Source organism: Clytia hemisphaerica, unplaced genomic scaffold, assembly GCF_902728285.1.
Source record: "Clytia hemisphaerica strain Z4C2 unplaced genomic scaffold, Clytia hemisphaerica genome assembly, whole genome shotgun sequence".
Classification (NCBI taxonomy): domain Eukaryota; kingdom Metazoa; phylum Cnidaria; class Hydrozoa; order Leptothecata; family Clytiidae; genus Clytia; species Clytia hemisphaerica.
The window spans coordinates 242,110-257,328 of record NW_027103388.1 but is presented as its reverse complement, the minus strand read 5'-3'; the positions used below and the strand labels follow the sequence as shown (position 1 = coordinate 257,328).

Below are 15,219 nucleotides of genomic sequence, written 5' to 3'. Positions count from 1 at the left end.
ATTTTAATATATTCATAGGAGATCAAACTGAGAAGAAAATTCGAATGTAGTATAGACTAGACGTAATAGCGCAACATCGAATTAACATCAAAACTAAAATCATTCGGTTAAATTTGTAGATATTGTGATGGCAAGATTGTGGAATGGCTGCGGTAAAATAGAATATAGGTTCGGTCTCATTTAGGAATATAAAATGCTAGAACAATGTTTTAGATAAAATAAAATAAATCTTAACATAAATTAAATATATCAAAAGGGGAACGCTAGAATCGCTGGTGGGCTAGAAAACACAAGAAGAGTGAGTCCAAATATATAGCAAGTGATTGAAAATAAATGACCTTAGAAAATAGACTAGGCTGCAAATGCTAAAGACTACACGTAAGTATCAGGTACTAGATCGACTGTGTTGATTAAGTTTGTGACTCGAGGTTGAATTGAATTAGCTTAGAGATTTGGCTAGCGCCCTATCAAAATAAAAATTCCAGCATTTATCAGCAAAGCTTTCCTTTTTGTCAATTCGTTTGATATCAACAGGCAAGTTGTTGAAGCAACTTCCTTCAACTTTTTTTTGTTCGCGCAAAACTTTTTTATGACGTAATCTTTTCTTCGGGCAAAGAAGGTTAAGAAAAAAACTGTCGCCTATTTCGCGCGAAAGTGGAGACTGACCTTAAGAATGATATCTCTAATAGACCTTTTCATAAGTTACGTCACGAGCACCGCTTACCTCGTTTTCAAAATATTACTATGGTAATTGATTCCCAGAGGAGTTCATGGGAGGTTCATTCTATTCAAAAAGTAACACTTAAAGTCTCAAGGGATATAATCACCTTGGTAATGGTTTCAAAACGAGGCAGTCGTTGCACTTAAAATAATTTATGAAAAGGCCTATTTGTATACGTACTTATGATCGGCCTTTACCATTAGAATGAAGATAATATTTTCATATATCCTTGTGAGGGTCATTGTCAAACCCAGCAATGAACAGCCTTTTAGACATTGTCCGTAAAGGTGCCTAATGCTTATTCTTTGGCAATAACAAAGTCAATTCATCTTAAATGGCTTTCGGGTTTGCAATCATAACATAAACAACCTTCGTCTCAGGTACTTTGAACTCATTTTATTTTCTCCATTGTATGCTTTAAAGAATTTTCTTTTATTTCCCACCCCTAGAGCCAGATGTTCCTGACAATTTACGAACAGGTGTAGTGTCTTCTTATTGGTTCACTCTGTTGTGGAATGCTCCTTTGAAAGTTCATGGAATCATTAATTCCTACCACGTAAGTAAATCGTTACCGTAAAAATTGCCTATTTCTTTCATTACGGTTTTATGAGGGATAATTTGCTTTTTGTTATTTGATTTATGTTCCATAGGCGGTTTTAGACCATGTCGAACTTATCAGAAGAAGAGATTTGTAATTGTAATTTCATTGTCTTTTAACGAACGTTGCACTCCTTCACATGTTTCCGACGTACTTGCTCTATTTTCTTAAATCCGCCGTTGCCTTTCATGTGACTACATTCAGAATTTTATAATTTTGAAAAGTTTTTGGAACAAGGATCAACATTTTCTTGTCCTCTATTAAATCAAACAGTATAATTTTCTAGTCTTTATATTATTTTAATGTTATAGTTGGAAATTCGAAGTGAGAGGAGAAATGAACCCTTCAGGGAAGAACTGAACGGGGAAAAAATTCAAACAAATATGATGTTCAATATGTCCTTCGGAGTGACCCCGTACACGCGATATGCGTGCTACGTTACCGCGCAAACAAGCATTGGAAAAGGCCAGCCGGCAAACGTGAACCTAACAACGCAACAAGCTGGTAAGCTCTTGCATTCATTTACTAATGTATGAAAATATCTAGAGCTTTGTCCAGTATGCTGATGTCCAGCATACATCGTGCCTCGTGTTATATTTCAAAATGATTTCTGAATACGTTATTTTGAATATAGGGTTATTCTAACTCTTACGTATGAGAAACTTTATACTATATAGTTATTTATCTATGTACCTAAAATAAATTCCCACTCCACGCGACACTGGTATTGCTTTTGAACACTTCTTTTTTCCGTTTTCAGCTCCCAGTCCCGTTCGTGCTTTAACAGCAAGTGATATTGGTGCAACATCAATCCGATTGAGCTGGGTAAAACCGGAATATGAAAACGGAATCGTTCTATATCGAGTATTCCAAATTGAAACCGATTCGGATGACCAGGTATCAATTGGCGACGGATTGGTCCAGACTGGCTTTTTCGTTGAGAAAGGAATCCAACCGTACACGGAGTACAATTTTTCAGTTCAAGCTTACACATTAGGAGGTGGAGATTCAGAGTTGGAAACTATAACAGTGCGTTCTGATAGTGCAAGTAAGGATTGGTTATTCAAACATCATTATTCCTCCCTTTCTTATGATTCAGAGAGTGCTAACGTCTTATTTTACCTGTTTATAAAAGTAAATTAAAAAATGGTGCAACTTGCCTTAGGACGATATTGCGTTTACTCATAAATTATATAATTAGGAAACTTTTATATTGAACTTACAAACTGCTACTTGTTTTAGAAGACAGACTCGAGGCTTTATTTCGTTTCATTTGGAAAAGCTGAAAAACTTTAGATAAAAAACTTCAGATATCTTCACATAACATTTTGTTTTGTATGTAAGGGTATTGTTTTGTGATCATACATAATGAAGCTAGGGATATGCCCGTACTTTTTATTTGCTTTTATCACACCATTATTTTTCTTTTCTTTAGTACCTGGTGTTCCTACTATACTAGAATTAAGCGCCCTATCAAACAGCTCTATTTCTGTCACGTGGCGATTTCTTACCGAATCAGAAGGCAATGGTATTGTTAACCAGTACACTATCAGAGTTCATCAAAATGAAATTAAAATACTGGATAAGCCGTATGAGGTTGAGGAAGGAGTCACAAGGACGAACGCTACGGTTGTCATAACTGGTTTGTCACCTTGGACCGAATACCGCTTCAGTATCGCTGCTAGAAATGACAAAGGGATGGGAGAGTTCTCGCAATATCGAGAAATTAAAACTTTGCCAGGAAGTGAGTTGAATTTCCTCATTTAATAACCTTACATAGGTTCTTGTCTTTACGCCTACATGTAAATTTGTATTTAGATTGTATAACTTTTTGAGGTTTGCTGCACGAACAAAAAAAGTCAAATACACTATGGTACAAAGTGACTAGGATCCGGCATCACTAAAAAATCTCAACTGTCGAAATGCCCAAATTTTCACAAAGCTAGAAAGAAAAAAAAAACTTTTTTGGTCGAGTGTTGACTGCATTCAAGCACGACTGCATTCAAGCACGACTGCATTCAAGCACGCCTAAAAATTGAGATGAAATCTCTCCCTTCTTTTATAGTAAAACTTGTTGATTTTAAATTGAATTTCGTTTTATTTCTCTACATTCACAGCACCCGGTAAACCTCAATCATTAAAAGTCTCCAACATCAGCAACGTGGAAGATGATTTAAAAAAAGTTCGCATCGAATGGAAAGCACCCCTCCAACCAAATGGCGAGATTAAGAGCTACAAGATCTTTATTTATCAAAAAGGTTTTGACACACCATTTAAAGTTTTTACTGACGAGAAATCAACTTCTAAAGAAGTCGGAGGTTTGGGTGAGTCATCTATTAAGCCCCTTTTCGTCTTTCAACAACTTTGTAGGGAAATGGAACGTTTTTCAACGTGTTTCAACAGTGTTTGATTGAAGGATGATATGAGAAAACGAGTAAAATATTTCCATATTGTAGGAGCAAATGTCTGATAACTGGTTTATCGGTGACCATGGCGTTCTAAAGTTAACTTTAAAAAATGCACTTTTTATGTTGGAAAAAAGCACAGGCCAATTTTGTTGCAAAGTGACGTTAGATTGCTGCTACTGCTACAATGCAACAACATCTTTTCGTCAATTTATATTTTTACACGTAGAATTCAAGATATATTGTACTCTTTTTAACCAATCAGATTGCGGATATTTTTTGGATCGCCGATATTAGTAGTTAGTCTGAATCGAAGTCCTATACAAATCCACAGCTGATATATAAAGGAGCATGAATCTGTTAGTGGATGCCAGCAGCCTAATTATTAGTGGAAGGATTTATTGCTTTTTCTGGAAGCCCTTGATTGAGTTATATGATCCAAGCTTTAAAAATGAAAACATGATAAGACATCAAATGATATAAACGACTCTTAATAAACTCATGTTTTTTTTTCAGAACCTTTCACTCGATTTGTGGTTGAAGTACAAGCTTTTAATTCTATCTTTGGACCAAAAGCAAGGTTGAACTTTATTACAATTTCTGCAGGTAAAATGTTCTTTGGTTCATTCATGATATATGCTATGTAAAGATTATGTCATTTGTATTACTGAGAATCTTAATTCAATACTATACCTAATAGGTTGATAATAATTTCTCCATTTTTGCATCTTGGTTTCTACCCTTATTCTTAAAATAAAAATAATTTATATCCATCTTTATTTTCAGCCCCTTCCGGTCCTCCCAAATCATTTACAGCCGTGGAAAAAGACTTCACACCTAACTCTATTAAATTACAATGGAAACCTCCAACTAAACCAAACGGAATTATCACCAATTATTTCATCAGTTATGATAAAGGAAAAGATTCTATCATCACTTATGTTGATGGGAACAAGCAAACGACCAACATTGAGGATTTGAAACCATTCACTTCCTACACCTTCGCTATCAAATGTAAATCAACAGGTGGTGAAGGTCCACTAAGTGACGGAGTAACTGCCAGAACTTTGGCAACAGGTAGGTTTCTTACATACATCAAGAAGCATCCCCCCTTGATAACGCAAATCCATTTTCTCTCATCACAAACAGGAAATCTTGATCATCACGCATCGAGCTTTAAAGGTTTTGTTTTTAAATAAGAGTGATATCGTTTGCTTACTCATCAATTTTAATTCACAAGCTTTTTCACATTGGATTGACACGTATGTGTAGCAAGATTGGTCAGAAAAAGGAAAAGGAAATTTTTTTTCGCTTATATCAGCACAATATAACAATAGCAAGACACTGTCCTGATATGAAATATGTGTCTGATATGAAACGGGAACACTTATGCAAAAATAAAACATTTAAATTTTCGGCAAATCACAAATCGCCTTTATATTGTTGTTAACGCCATTGCACCTTAAAAGTACCATCAACTGCACGCCATCGCGCAAACCGCTTGGGCTACGTCATCAGTAATTTTGTAACGTCAAAAAGTTTTATAGCTTAAAGGCTTGGGGACACGAGAAGTTTTTTTCGGTGTTGGTGCAATGCAACACCCATCCCACCAACCTGAAATATTTTTTTGTATTTCGACCCCATTTTTCTTTCTTCCAATAAAAGTGAATTTGTGTGTTCTCTTCTCACTTTTGTCCCAGGGACAAAATCAGCGTGTCTTTTGGGCATTTCCCTCACTTTTTGTCCCATGAAACAAAAAAAGAAACCATGTGACACACACTTTTTTCTTGTGTTGGTGGGCTAGAGCATGAAAAAGACTTATCGTGTCCCCAAGCCTTTGCGGATTTTCAAAAAGCTATTTTATTTTCATTAAACACTTTCCAAGTAATTTTTGAGAATGAAATCTAAAATGAGATATAGTCCAAGGCTAGAAAGAAAAAACCTTAAGGCAGGTAAAAAGGTTTTATTGCTACATTGGAGGTCGGCTTATGCCTTCGAATTATGAGTTAGTTCATGTAATATTTCCAGCTCACCCAAATAGAGACTTATACGCTTGTGTAATTTGCCGTTCTTTTAAACCACATACAGTTAATTCTCGTGATAAACAAAGAGGGATGAATTTGGGGTGGTACAGTCACTTTCGGTCGGGGTTGTGGGCGGCGAACTATGAAATTTTTCGTACTTTAAAAATTTATCGTTCTTTTTGTCGCTTGTTGATAGTTATTTGTCGTTCTTTTTAGATGGTCTGGAAACGTTACATGAACAGTCTTATTATTTAATTTTAGATCCTGTCATTCCATCTGTTACACCGAAACCGATTTTGGGAAGTAGCGAAACGACCATCACCATACAAATGTGGACACCTAATGATGAGAATGGTCGAATCAAGTATGTGGATTTGTTTTGTTGTTGATCCCCGAAATTTGATTATTATCCGACGCGCGTAAATAGCGACATTTGATTGGCATATAAATTGTAATTATGTTTGAAAACGAGAAATATTTTAGCGATGAACGGATAATAAACTTTGTCCAATAACTGTTTGATATTGTGTTGTTGGTTTAGCTCAAAAGTGAGGTAGGCCTACCCAAGGGCAACTATTGAATTGAAAAATGTGTATAATCTATTCCAATTTAAATAGCATCTATATTCAGACTTAAAATATGTCTTTGCTGATAACTATGTTGCTTTTTCCAATTTTCTTTTTTTCTACTGGATTTTTGAATTTGAAATTCGCAGAAGTTTCTGAAAAGCCACTAACATTTTTCTTCTTCTTTTTTAGTTTCTATTACATCGTTGTTTTGGACTCAGCAGAAAAACCGCGAAAACTTCCAAATGAATACACAGATGAAGAGCTGAGAGATCAAACCTACCAGTTGTATTTAGAGGCTAAAAATGCTGACAAAACAGAATTCAAACCCTACATTACGGCGTCGTTGTCAAGAGACGAATTCTCAAAACTTAAAAATGGTACCTTTGTTATTGGACAGTCTCAACAACAATCAAGATTTTTATTCAACGTTCCGAAATACGACAATGGCCCCTTAAGCGAAGGAAGAAGCTATCATTATTTCATCAGGGCACATATTTCACAGGTTTGTTGCGATTAGGACTTTTGATATCATTATCACCCCTTTTTCGGCAGGCCAGAAGTCAACGCTGATTACTATCCCGCCACCGTCCAATTTCAAGATGACACTAATTAGAATCTTTAATATTACCGAAACCTAAAGGGAATCTAAATTGGCTTAAAATCAGGAGATATCAACTGAAAATTACATAATCTTCTAACTTGGTGTATAAATGGTTGACTATTTCATTGAAAATTTTTTAGGACCCAAAAACTGACGTCATATGCAAAACCCATTGACCCTATAAATTGGGGGAAATTTTGAAAGTCAATAAAACCCAAAACCAGTTATACCAGTCGAAGGCTCTAAAAAATACTTCAATCTTTGAATTGGACCTAGTTTGGTTGTGTCGCATAAAAAATGTCACGACCCCTACTATTTAGGTAGAATCGTTAGGGTCATTGAGAATATTAGTCAGAAATGTTATTATTGTGCGCGAGGTCCGTAGAATACTGTAAGCTTTATTCAAATCTTGATTACAAAAGTAAAAGGATCAAACCACCAAAAGCTTGGGAGTGTTTTTTCCAGTTTCGCATCCCTTATAACAAAAGCTTTTCCAAAGAGCCTAGCGTTACGCCAACCTGTAAAAGTCTTCTTCTTCCATAGGATCTTTACGTTTCGAGTCCGGACTGGCGAAGCACAAAGACAACAGGTATGTTTAACACACTAATCCTTATTTGTATGATGGAAAATAAGTTGTTTGAGTCCTTGGCTCATCGTCGTTGAAATTTCACAGCTAGCATTTTTCGGTAATTCTTTTATCGCTTTACTGTTTTCCCAAAGAAGAAATTAAAGAATCTATAGTCATGAAAAGAATTAAAATGCTTTTAACCGAATTGAAATACGCACGTGCAACATAAAAATAGTGCAGTGAATGTCACCAATCTTGGGAACCTTTTGCCATTAAAAGGAGAATCGGTGAAAAGTCTCGCTATTTTTTATCTAAAATCTCCTTGATTTTTCAGGAGGAGAAACAAAAGGATCGGGTACAGGCGATGAGGGATCAAATCTAGCTGGCCCGATTGCTGGTACATTCGTTGCCATTATCGTTGTTCTGGTACTGGCTATTGGTTTTGTTTATTATAGGAGGAGGTGATTTATCTGAATCATAATATTGATTTTTATAAACTTTTCTCTAATAGGTTCTAGCCTTTTCCTAAATTCATTTACTACCTTTCATATGTTTGGAAACGTATTTGGCCTAGTAAGGTTTTATTCTATAAAATATCTGCGATAGTGAAAAGAACTACTTCATCGTATTATCTTTCGGACAGTTTCAACAGTTTCTTTCCTGGCTCACTAATTCAGTCACAGATACAGTACAGCGGACTCTCGCTTATTCGAACTTCTATTATTCGAATATTTCTATAACTCGAACTTATTTCAAGTCCCCGTCAAGGAGAAACTCTTTCTACAAGTCGAATCTTTCTGTAATCCAAACAAATTCCCCTTTCGAGTTTGAATCCGCAAGGGTCAACAGTATACAAACAGCCTTGTCATGACGTTTACATGGAAACCTCTTGATTGACCCAAAACTTCATTGTAGCATCCATCATTTCCTTTCCAACTTAGACAACAAATGGGAGGCACAACAGTCAGTAAGAAGATGGACGAATTGGATGGAGGTGCAGAAAACAAAGGGTATATCGATGACCCCGTCCACCTTCCTGCAGGTACCTTTTTTTATCTTATCTAAATTTTATCTACAGTAAGTCATTAAAATCTCAATAAGGATATAGAATCATGTGTTAAGCTTTAACTAAATAAAAGATAGGAATTTACAGAAAATTTCATGCCAAAAGCTCCATTATTTAGGAGCTATTAGCATCAGTTTCACCCCCGAACAGAACCCCCTCCCTCCTAGTACGAATAGGGTCAAGGAAAATTTATTGTGAGTGGAGAACGAAGATGTTTTGAATAATTTGACTGGTCGAAATACCTCAGCCTTAATGGATAAAAAATCTAACTTAAAAGGAAACCAAACAGAAAGCAGACAACAGAAAATGTAAAAAGCAAACACCAATTCTTGAACTGAAACAAACCTAAAATGCTACAAAACCAAAAAGAACCGAAATAAAACGACAACGCACAGTAAATTAAACTTTAGTAAAACACTCTTCTCACACACAAGACACTCGCTCGCGTCTTTCAGTGTTGAACTGATTTCTATGTACAGTTAATAAACACATCCTAATTTCCCTAGAGGAATTACAAATGACATAAAATGCAGTTTGAGAATACAAAAGACACTCAAAAAACAAAAAAGGGGATACTAAACAAAAGAGGACTCAAGAGACACATGAAAACTAAAAGACTCTACAGGGAATACAAATTAAAACATAGAAACATAAACAGCATGGTCAAAAGACAAAGGAAAGAAGAGACTCTAACACAGGAAAAAAATTTCGATTTCCAAGGTTGGAAATTTCAAGATTTCTTAGTTGGAAAATAGATAAAACCCAATGGAAAATCCAACCTGGAAACTTGGGACACTCTCCAAGGATGGAAATTTTGCATTTTCCATGGATTGGAATTTTCAAAAATCTAGGTTGAAAAAAGCCACAATCCAAAGTAAACAAACTTGGAATTTCAAAAATCCAGGTTGAATAAAGCCAAAATCCTAGCTAAAAAAGGTTGGAATTTTCAAAAATCCAGGTTGAAAAAAGCCAAAATCCAAAAAGTGATGACAGAGATGTGGAAAAAGAGATCTTAAACAAGGTTTTTGTTTTTGTGAACAGTCAGTCACTCGCTAGCCTAGGCTCGATGGCTCCCGGTCAATCTCTCGTTATTGTTCACACAGATACGTGGTTGATCTTAGATCACTCACACAGCTCAGCAGGGCACCATTTGAAACTATAACACAAGTACCCTCTGTGCTTCACTGTGCGAACTCACTGCGATTGACCGAGGCCGCTCCGAAGGGACGCCTTACCTGACGGAACATTATAGCCTATTATCTAGGTTAGCTATACATCACGACAGTTCTGCGCGAAAAATCGCTTGTGGTTTTCTCAAAGGACATGCGCAGAAAATGTTACAAAAACGTAATTTCCACATAGGTTTTTACCGTTTTCCAAACTGTTTGGAGAAACACACATTTCCTACGCAAAAAGACTAGTTTTCCAAGGAGGAGTCTAAATTTCACAAAAATTTTATTTCCTCATGAATTTTTAACGTTTTCTAGACTGTTTGGAGAAACACAATTTCCGACCCAAAAAGTCTAGCTTTCCAAGGAGGAGTCTCAATTTCACAAAAATGTAATTTCCACATGAATTTCTTATGTTTTCCAACTGTTTGGAGAAACACACATTTCCAACGCAAAAAGTTATTTTAACATCGATTTTTGACGCTTTTTTCAATTCCCAAACTGGTTGGAAAAATAAAAATGTCCCACCCAAAAAGTCATTTTTTCCAACCATTTCTACATTTTTTTTTTTTCACTTGATTTTTCAAGGGCATTGGTTTATTCTACAAAACCTATGGGTAATTTACGTTTTCCAAATCAGTATTTTGAATTTCCAACCTTGGAAATCGAAAAAATTTTCCTGTGTAAGCCATCCAGCGAGCTATGAACGAGCTACTAACTCCTTCTAGATCCGGAGATATAAGCCTTTAAAGATTGAAATAGCGATTTTCTTAAAAAACTTAGAAAAAAGGACCGTGGCACTTAAAGGATTAAGGAGATGAATTCTTCCAAGGTCCATTTTTGCTAATTTTTCCAAGGAGTATCCACAGATTTTAAAGAATTTTTTTTGGATTGAAAAGGTTCGTTCCCACCCCTGTATGGATTTACTCATACTTGGTTGACGGTAGATGATGAACGTATCCAAAACTCTCGAATCTTTTCGAAAGAAGTCAAATAAATAAACGGGTTGGAAAAAGCGTAAATCTTAACAAAGATAAAATTGGCCGTCAAAGCCGTTGTACGTGCGTTCGATTCGAAAGCGATCACCAGACAACAGATAGATATTGGTAGCAGAAATAAGCATGTCCAAAAATTGAGTTTGATCACATCTTTGATCGTTTGTTTTAATTTTTTCACCAAGTCAAGCTCTTCGGCTTTTTCTCCATGAATATTATTCAAGTTTTGAATACGGCTTTCGTTCCCATCACGAAGAGATTTGGTGATTTTACCCAATGCAAAAATCGTTATACAGGTCAGTAGTCCGGAGAATCCATTATATCCCCACATTCCAGCATTTGATACCAGCACAAAGTTATCACCACTTGTCGAATAACCACCGATGAATAATATACCGCAAATAACAACCATGTGGACGAAACCGCATGCAAAAACCGCGTAAATGAGCTTTCGTCTCGTAACAATTTCATTATAACGTAAAGCATGTTGGACAGATATTGTTCGATCTATGGCTATAATGAGTGTGATATTGTATGGTAAAATATGAAATAAATATTTCAAAATGGAGAACGCTAAAGCCCCTTTAATAACGATGGCATTTTTACCAGTCAGTTTCAACAGTGCGGTGATTAAGCTCAGTACAGGTACCATCATTTCTGCACAAGACAGCATTTGTAACAAGAAATAATGATTGTTTCTCAGTTTGGCTTTGCAGATTGTGAACTGAACGATGAGCTGAAGTGCCCATGTAATAAGATTTACAGCAACCAAAACTGAGTACACATAAACTGCCACCATTTGAAACTGTTGAGATTGACGATCTTTTAATTAATATCAGTAGTCAATTTAAATTGCTCTATATTAAGCAGATATTCAATAGGTAAAAGTTCACCGAGGGTTAATAAATCCAATAACTAATGAAAACTTATTGAATATATGTTTTATTATATACCTAGAGGTAAAAACAAAACATAAATTACGTAAATAGTCGAAAGATTCACATAAAACACTCCCATAATCGAACGTTCGAATGTTTTTCTTTTTTAATGTTTTTTCTTAATTACTTCGAGTCTTAAAATTTGTTCATGAAATCAACAATAGATTTATTTTAATAAATTTCTTTGATAAACAACAAGAGTGACAAAAAATCAAACTTTGAAAAAAAAATCTACCGTAGTATAATAGCCATGGTATATCAGGAATTATTCATTTTATTATTCAGTTTTTTATTTGACGTCACTCAGTTAAGACGTGTTCTGCATCGCTTTCAAAAAAATGGTGAAAACTCAAAAAAGCATCGAAATTCGCTAAATATGAACAAAAATCGCGACAAAAACACCCAAGATTGAAGTAGCAAACACAACTGCAACATGCACCCTTGTTACGTGTATTGACGATAAAGATCAAAATCGACTCAAATGCCGTAGCTGTCAACGTATGGTACATTACGAGTGCACACAATTGCCACTTTACCAACTGCAAATATTCGCTAACACTTATAATAATCAATATGTATATCACAATTGTGTGCGAATAACGAGATCCTTAAGAAGTAAAATCGGAGAAAACAAGTACCATATGATGCAAGAGCAGATTGCTAAGAAAGACGACGAAATCAAAAAACTAAAAAAAGAACTGACCAAAAACCGCGAAGTCGTCAACAACTACATCGCAACAATCCTAACACAAAAGATGACCGAACTAGAAGCTAAAACAAGGAACATGATAAAAGTAGAAATACAACGACCGTCGAAATAGTCCTTAGGCCGATGGAATAGTGGCCGTTGGAATAGTCATCCGGCCGCCGAAATAGTCATCCGGCCCGCGGAAAATTGGCCGTCGGAAAAGTTGTCCGATCCACTATGATGTCATAGTTAAACTTAAACTTTTTTTCTTACTTTAATTGTTCGAGTTGTTTCCTGTTGTTAACTACTTGGTTATTTTAAAGTGGATGAATTTTATTAGGATTACAATCAGTGACAAAATACTTGGCATAAAAGGGAAATTCACCGGAGTGTTTTGAAACCACAATCGATATGTAAGTGCTCTAAAGTAGGTTAAGGGTAGAGTTTTAACTCTGAGTTTTAACGCTAGACTTAAGACTATCCAAAAGTTCAAAAATGGTCCAGTAGGGCTTGAAATAAATATAGCCTAGAAACCAATAAATTCCTCCCAGATCGAAATAATTGATGAAATCAAGAAATTGACATTCTCGCTCGAACTTCAATTTCGAAAAATGGTAAATTAGCCAAAAGTGCCAATATATTATGGCGCTGATTGTAGCTATTTAAAATTCCCTTATTTTAAACTACTCTCTAACTCGGTTCCCGAATACCAGATTGTTGATAAGGTTATTATAATCAAGCCAAAAATTACGAAAAAGGACGCAACAAAACAACTCGGTTTTTCACCACTCTTTTCACCAAAAAATAACTCGACCTCAATTTCTGCGGACCGAATAACTTTTCCGATGGTCAATTTTCCGCGGGCCGGATGACTTTTTCGGCGGCTGGATAACTGTTGCGACGGCCGGATGACTATTCCGACGGCCAATTTTCCGCCGGTCGGATAACATTTCCGCCGGCCGGACGACTATTCTGTCGACCGAGGAACTATTTCGACGGCCGAATTTCCGGCGAATTCTGACCCGGATCCCCCCCTGATATAAAACCTACGCTGATATAACAAAAGCACACAAGGAAAATCTTAAATCTGTTGTCGTGGAACAAAAAGAAGAGGAGAGGAGAGAAAAACGAGACATCGAATCAAGAAAAAAAACACATAATTCATGGACTCCCTGAACAAGTTAAAGAAACGAAAGAAGAAGATTAAGAAGAGGACAAAAAGGAAATTGAGGATCTGCTCAAAGGTATCGGCATCCGCGACATCAAACCAACGCATCAACATCGTATTGGGTTCGAACATGAAAATGGGCCGATGAAAAATCGTCCGATAAAGGTGACCTTGCAAAGTGAAGAAGAAAAAGAAAGAATCACGAGCAACCTTAAAGCCTTAAAAAAGTTGAAGTGGCTTGGATATCATCTAAGCATCACTGATGATTTCACCATCAATGAAAGAAGAAAAATCAAAGAGATGTGCGAAAAAGCTAAGAAATGGAACTCCGGATGTAATGGTGATTTCATTTGGCGTGTGAGAGGAAGTCCCAGAACAGATAACCTTCGCTTGATAAAAACAAATTAAAACTTTGCCAACCAAAACCTGTCAATATCTAGCCTCAGTAGCTGCGACGATGAGCTGCCAACAAAACTTTAGTTTTTTTAAATTTTAAAGTATAGCGTTGATTTTTATTAGCCTTTGTGGTTACCTTTTTGTCAACATGAAATAAACTATTACTTACTTACTTCAATGGCTGTTTTTGCCTACAGGTATATGATAATGACCAGTATTGTACTTGTGTATTATTTTGTACATGTAAGTCTCTCAGTTATTGATGATATGAAGTTACTCTCTACAATGGTATAACAACAAGATATTGGGCTGTACCATTAAAAAACCATACAGGGGGTTAGACGAACCTTTTTAAGTCAAAAAAGAAATTATTGAAAATGTGTGAATACCCCCTGGAAAATGGTAAAATTTCTAAAAATACCCTTTGAAAAGTTCTTTTCATACCTTAAAGTGAGGGTGGACGAACTAAAATCAGTTCTTTATCCCCTGGATATTTTATAATAACTTTTTACCCCCTTTGAAAAATGAAAAAACACCTCTTGGAAATTGTTATCGGATTACCCTCTGGAAATGTTCTTCCACCCACTACTTAAGGTGCAAACTATTATAAAGGTATTAAGAGGACTGTTTCTCACTTTTTTTTCTTCTTTTTGAGGAAAAACTTTATGAACCTACCTGATAAAATTGTGAATTGGCTTTTTTTACACTCTACACTCTATCCGTTCAAGGTGCCATCAGTTTTTCTCTTTAGATCAGTGCATTGTTTCTGGTTTTCTTTCATGTGAAAATTGTAATGCCCAAATTTGTTAAATTTGCAAAAAAAGGGAAGGCTTTTTGATTCGCGATAATAAAAAGTTGTTTTTTCTGGTTCTCCATAATTATTGCTAATTGTACCTTAAGTAGTTAAATTTTTGCATTGACTAAATTTCGCAAATGAGCCTCTTTTTGGGCTGATCTTTTTTATTTCCTTTGGTAACAAGCATGTATTTAAATCTTTTGCGAAAACTAAATTTTGCGAAAGTTGTTGCAAGTCGGGCGTTCAAGGATATTTTGTACTCAACAGGTAGGTCCACATAGCATTCAACAGTTTTTATTTCCACTTGCTTAATCTTGATTATTTTAAAATCCGGGGGGGGGACACTCGATTTCAAAACGACGGGATGAGCCGCCAAAAAAGTGGCTTTCAAAATCAGGCCCTTACAGTACATCCCATCCCTTGAGACCCTTACAGGGCGTTTTACGAACATTTCGAACCGTGTAGTTTGATTCCTTATCTCAATTTGCTTAAGCCAGCTGAAATATGAGCCTGAGAT

General features: G+C 35.8%; 1 protein-coding gene across 3 annotated transcripts in view; it reads left to right on the top strand.

Moving 5' to 3' along the window:
- The window catches only part of LOC136824832 (receptor-type tyrosine-protein phosphatase S-like), a 35,028-nt gene that overhangs the window by 6,998 nt on the left and 12,811 nt on the right, over window positions 1-15,219 (top strand). For all 3 annotated transcript variants that reach the window (XM_067080805.1, XM_067080803.1, XM_067080806.1), the window contains 12 exons: window positions 1,171-1,277; window positions 1,631-1,823; window positions 2,080-2,367; window positions 2,755-3,063; window positions 3,437-3,643; window positions 4,241-4,330; window positions 4,511-4,801; window positions 6,010-6,112; window positions 6,507-6,819; window positions 7,462-7,507; window positions 7,821-7,947; window positions 8,428-8,528. In XM_067080805.1, coding sequence (XP_066936906.1) covers window positions 1,171-1,277; window positions 1,631-1,823; window positions 2,080-2,367; window positions 2,755-3,063; window positions 3,437-3,643; window positions 4,241-4,330; window positions 4,511-4,801; window positions 6,010-6,112; window positions 6,507-6,819; window positions 7,462-7,507; window positions 7,821-7,947; window positions 8,428-8,528 — 2,175 coding nt within the window. The remainder of the gene's footprint in view (window positions 1-1,170; window positions 1,278-1,630; window positions 1,824-2,079; window positions 2,368-2,754; window positions 3,064-3,436; window positions 3,644-4,240; window positions 4,331-4,510; window positions 4,802-6,009; window positions 6,113-6,506; window positions 6,820-7,461; window positions 7,508-7,820; window positions 7,948-8,427; window positions 8,529-15,219) is intronic.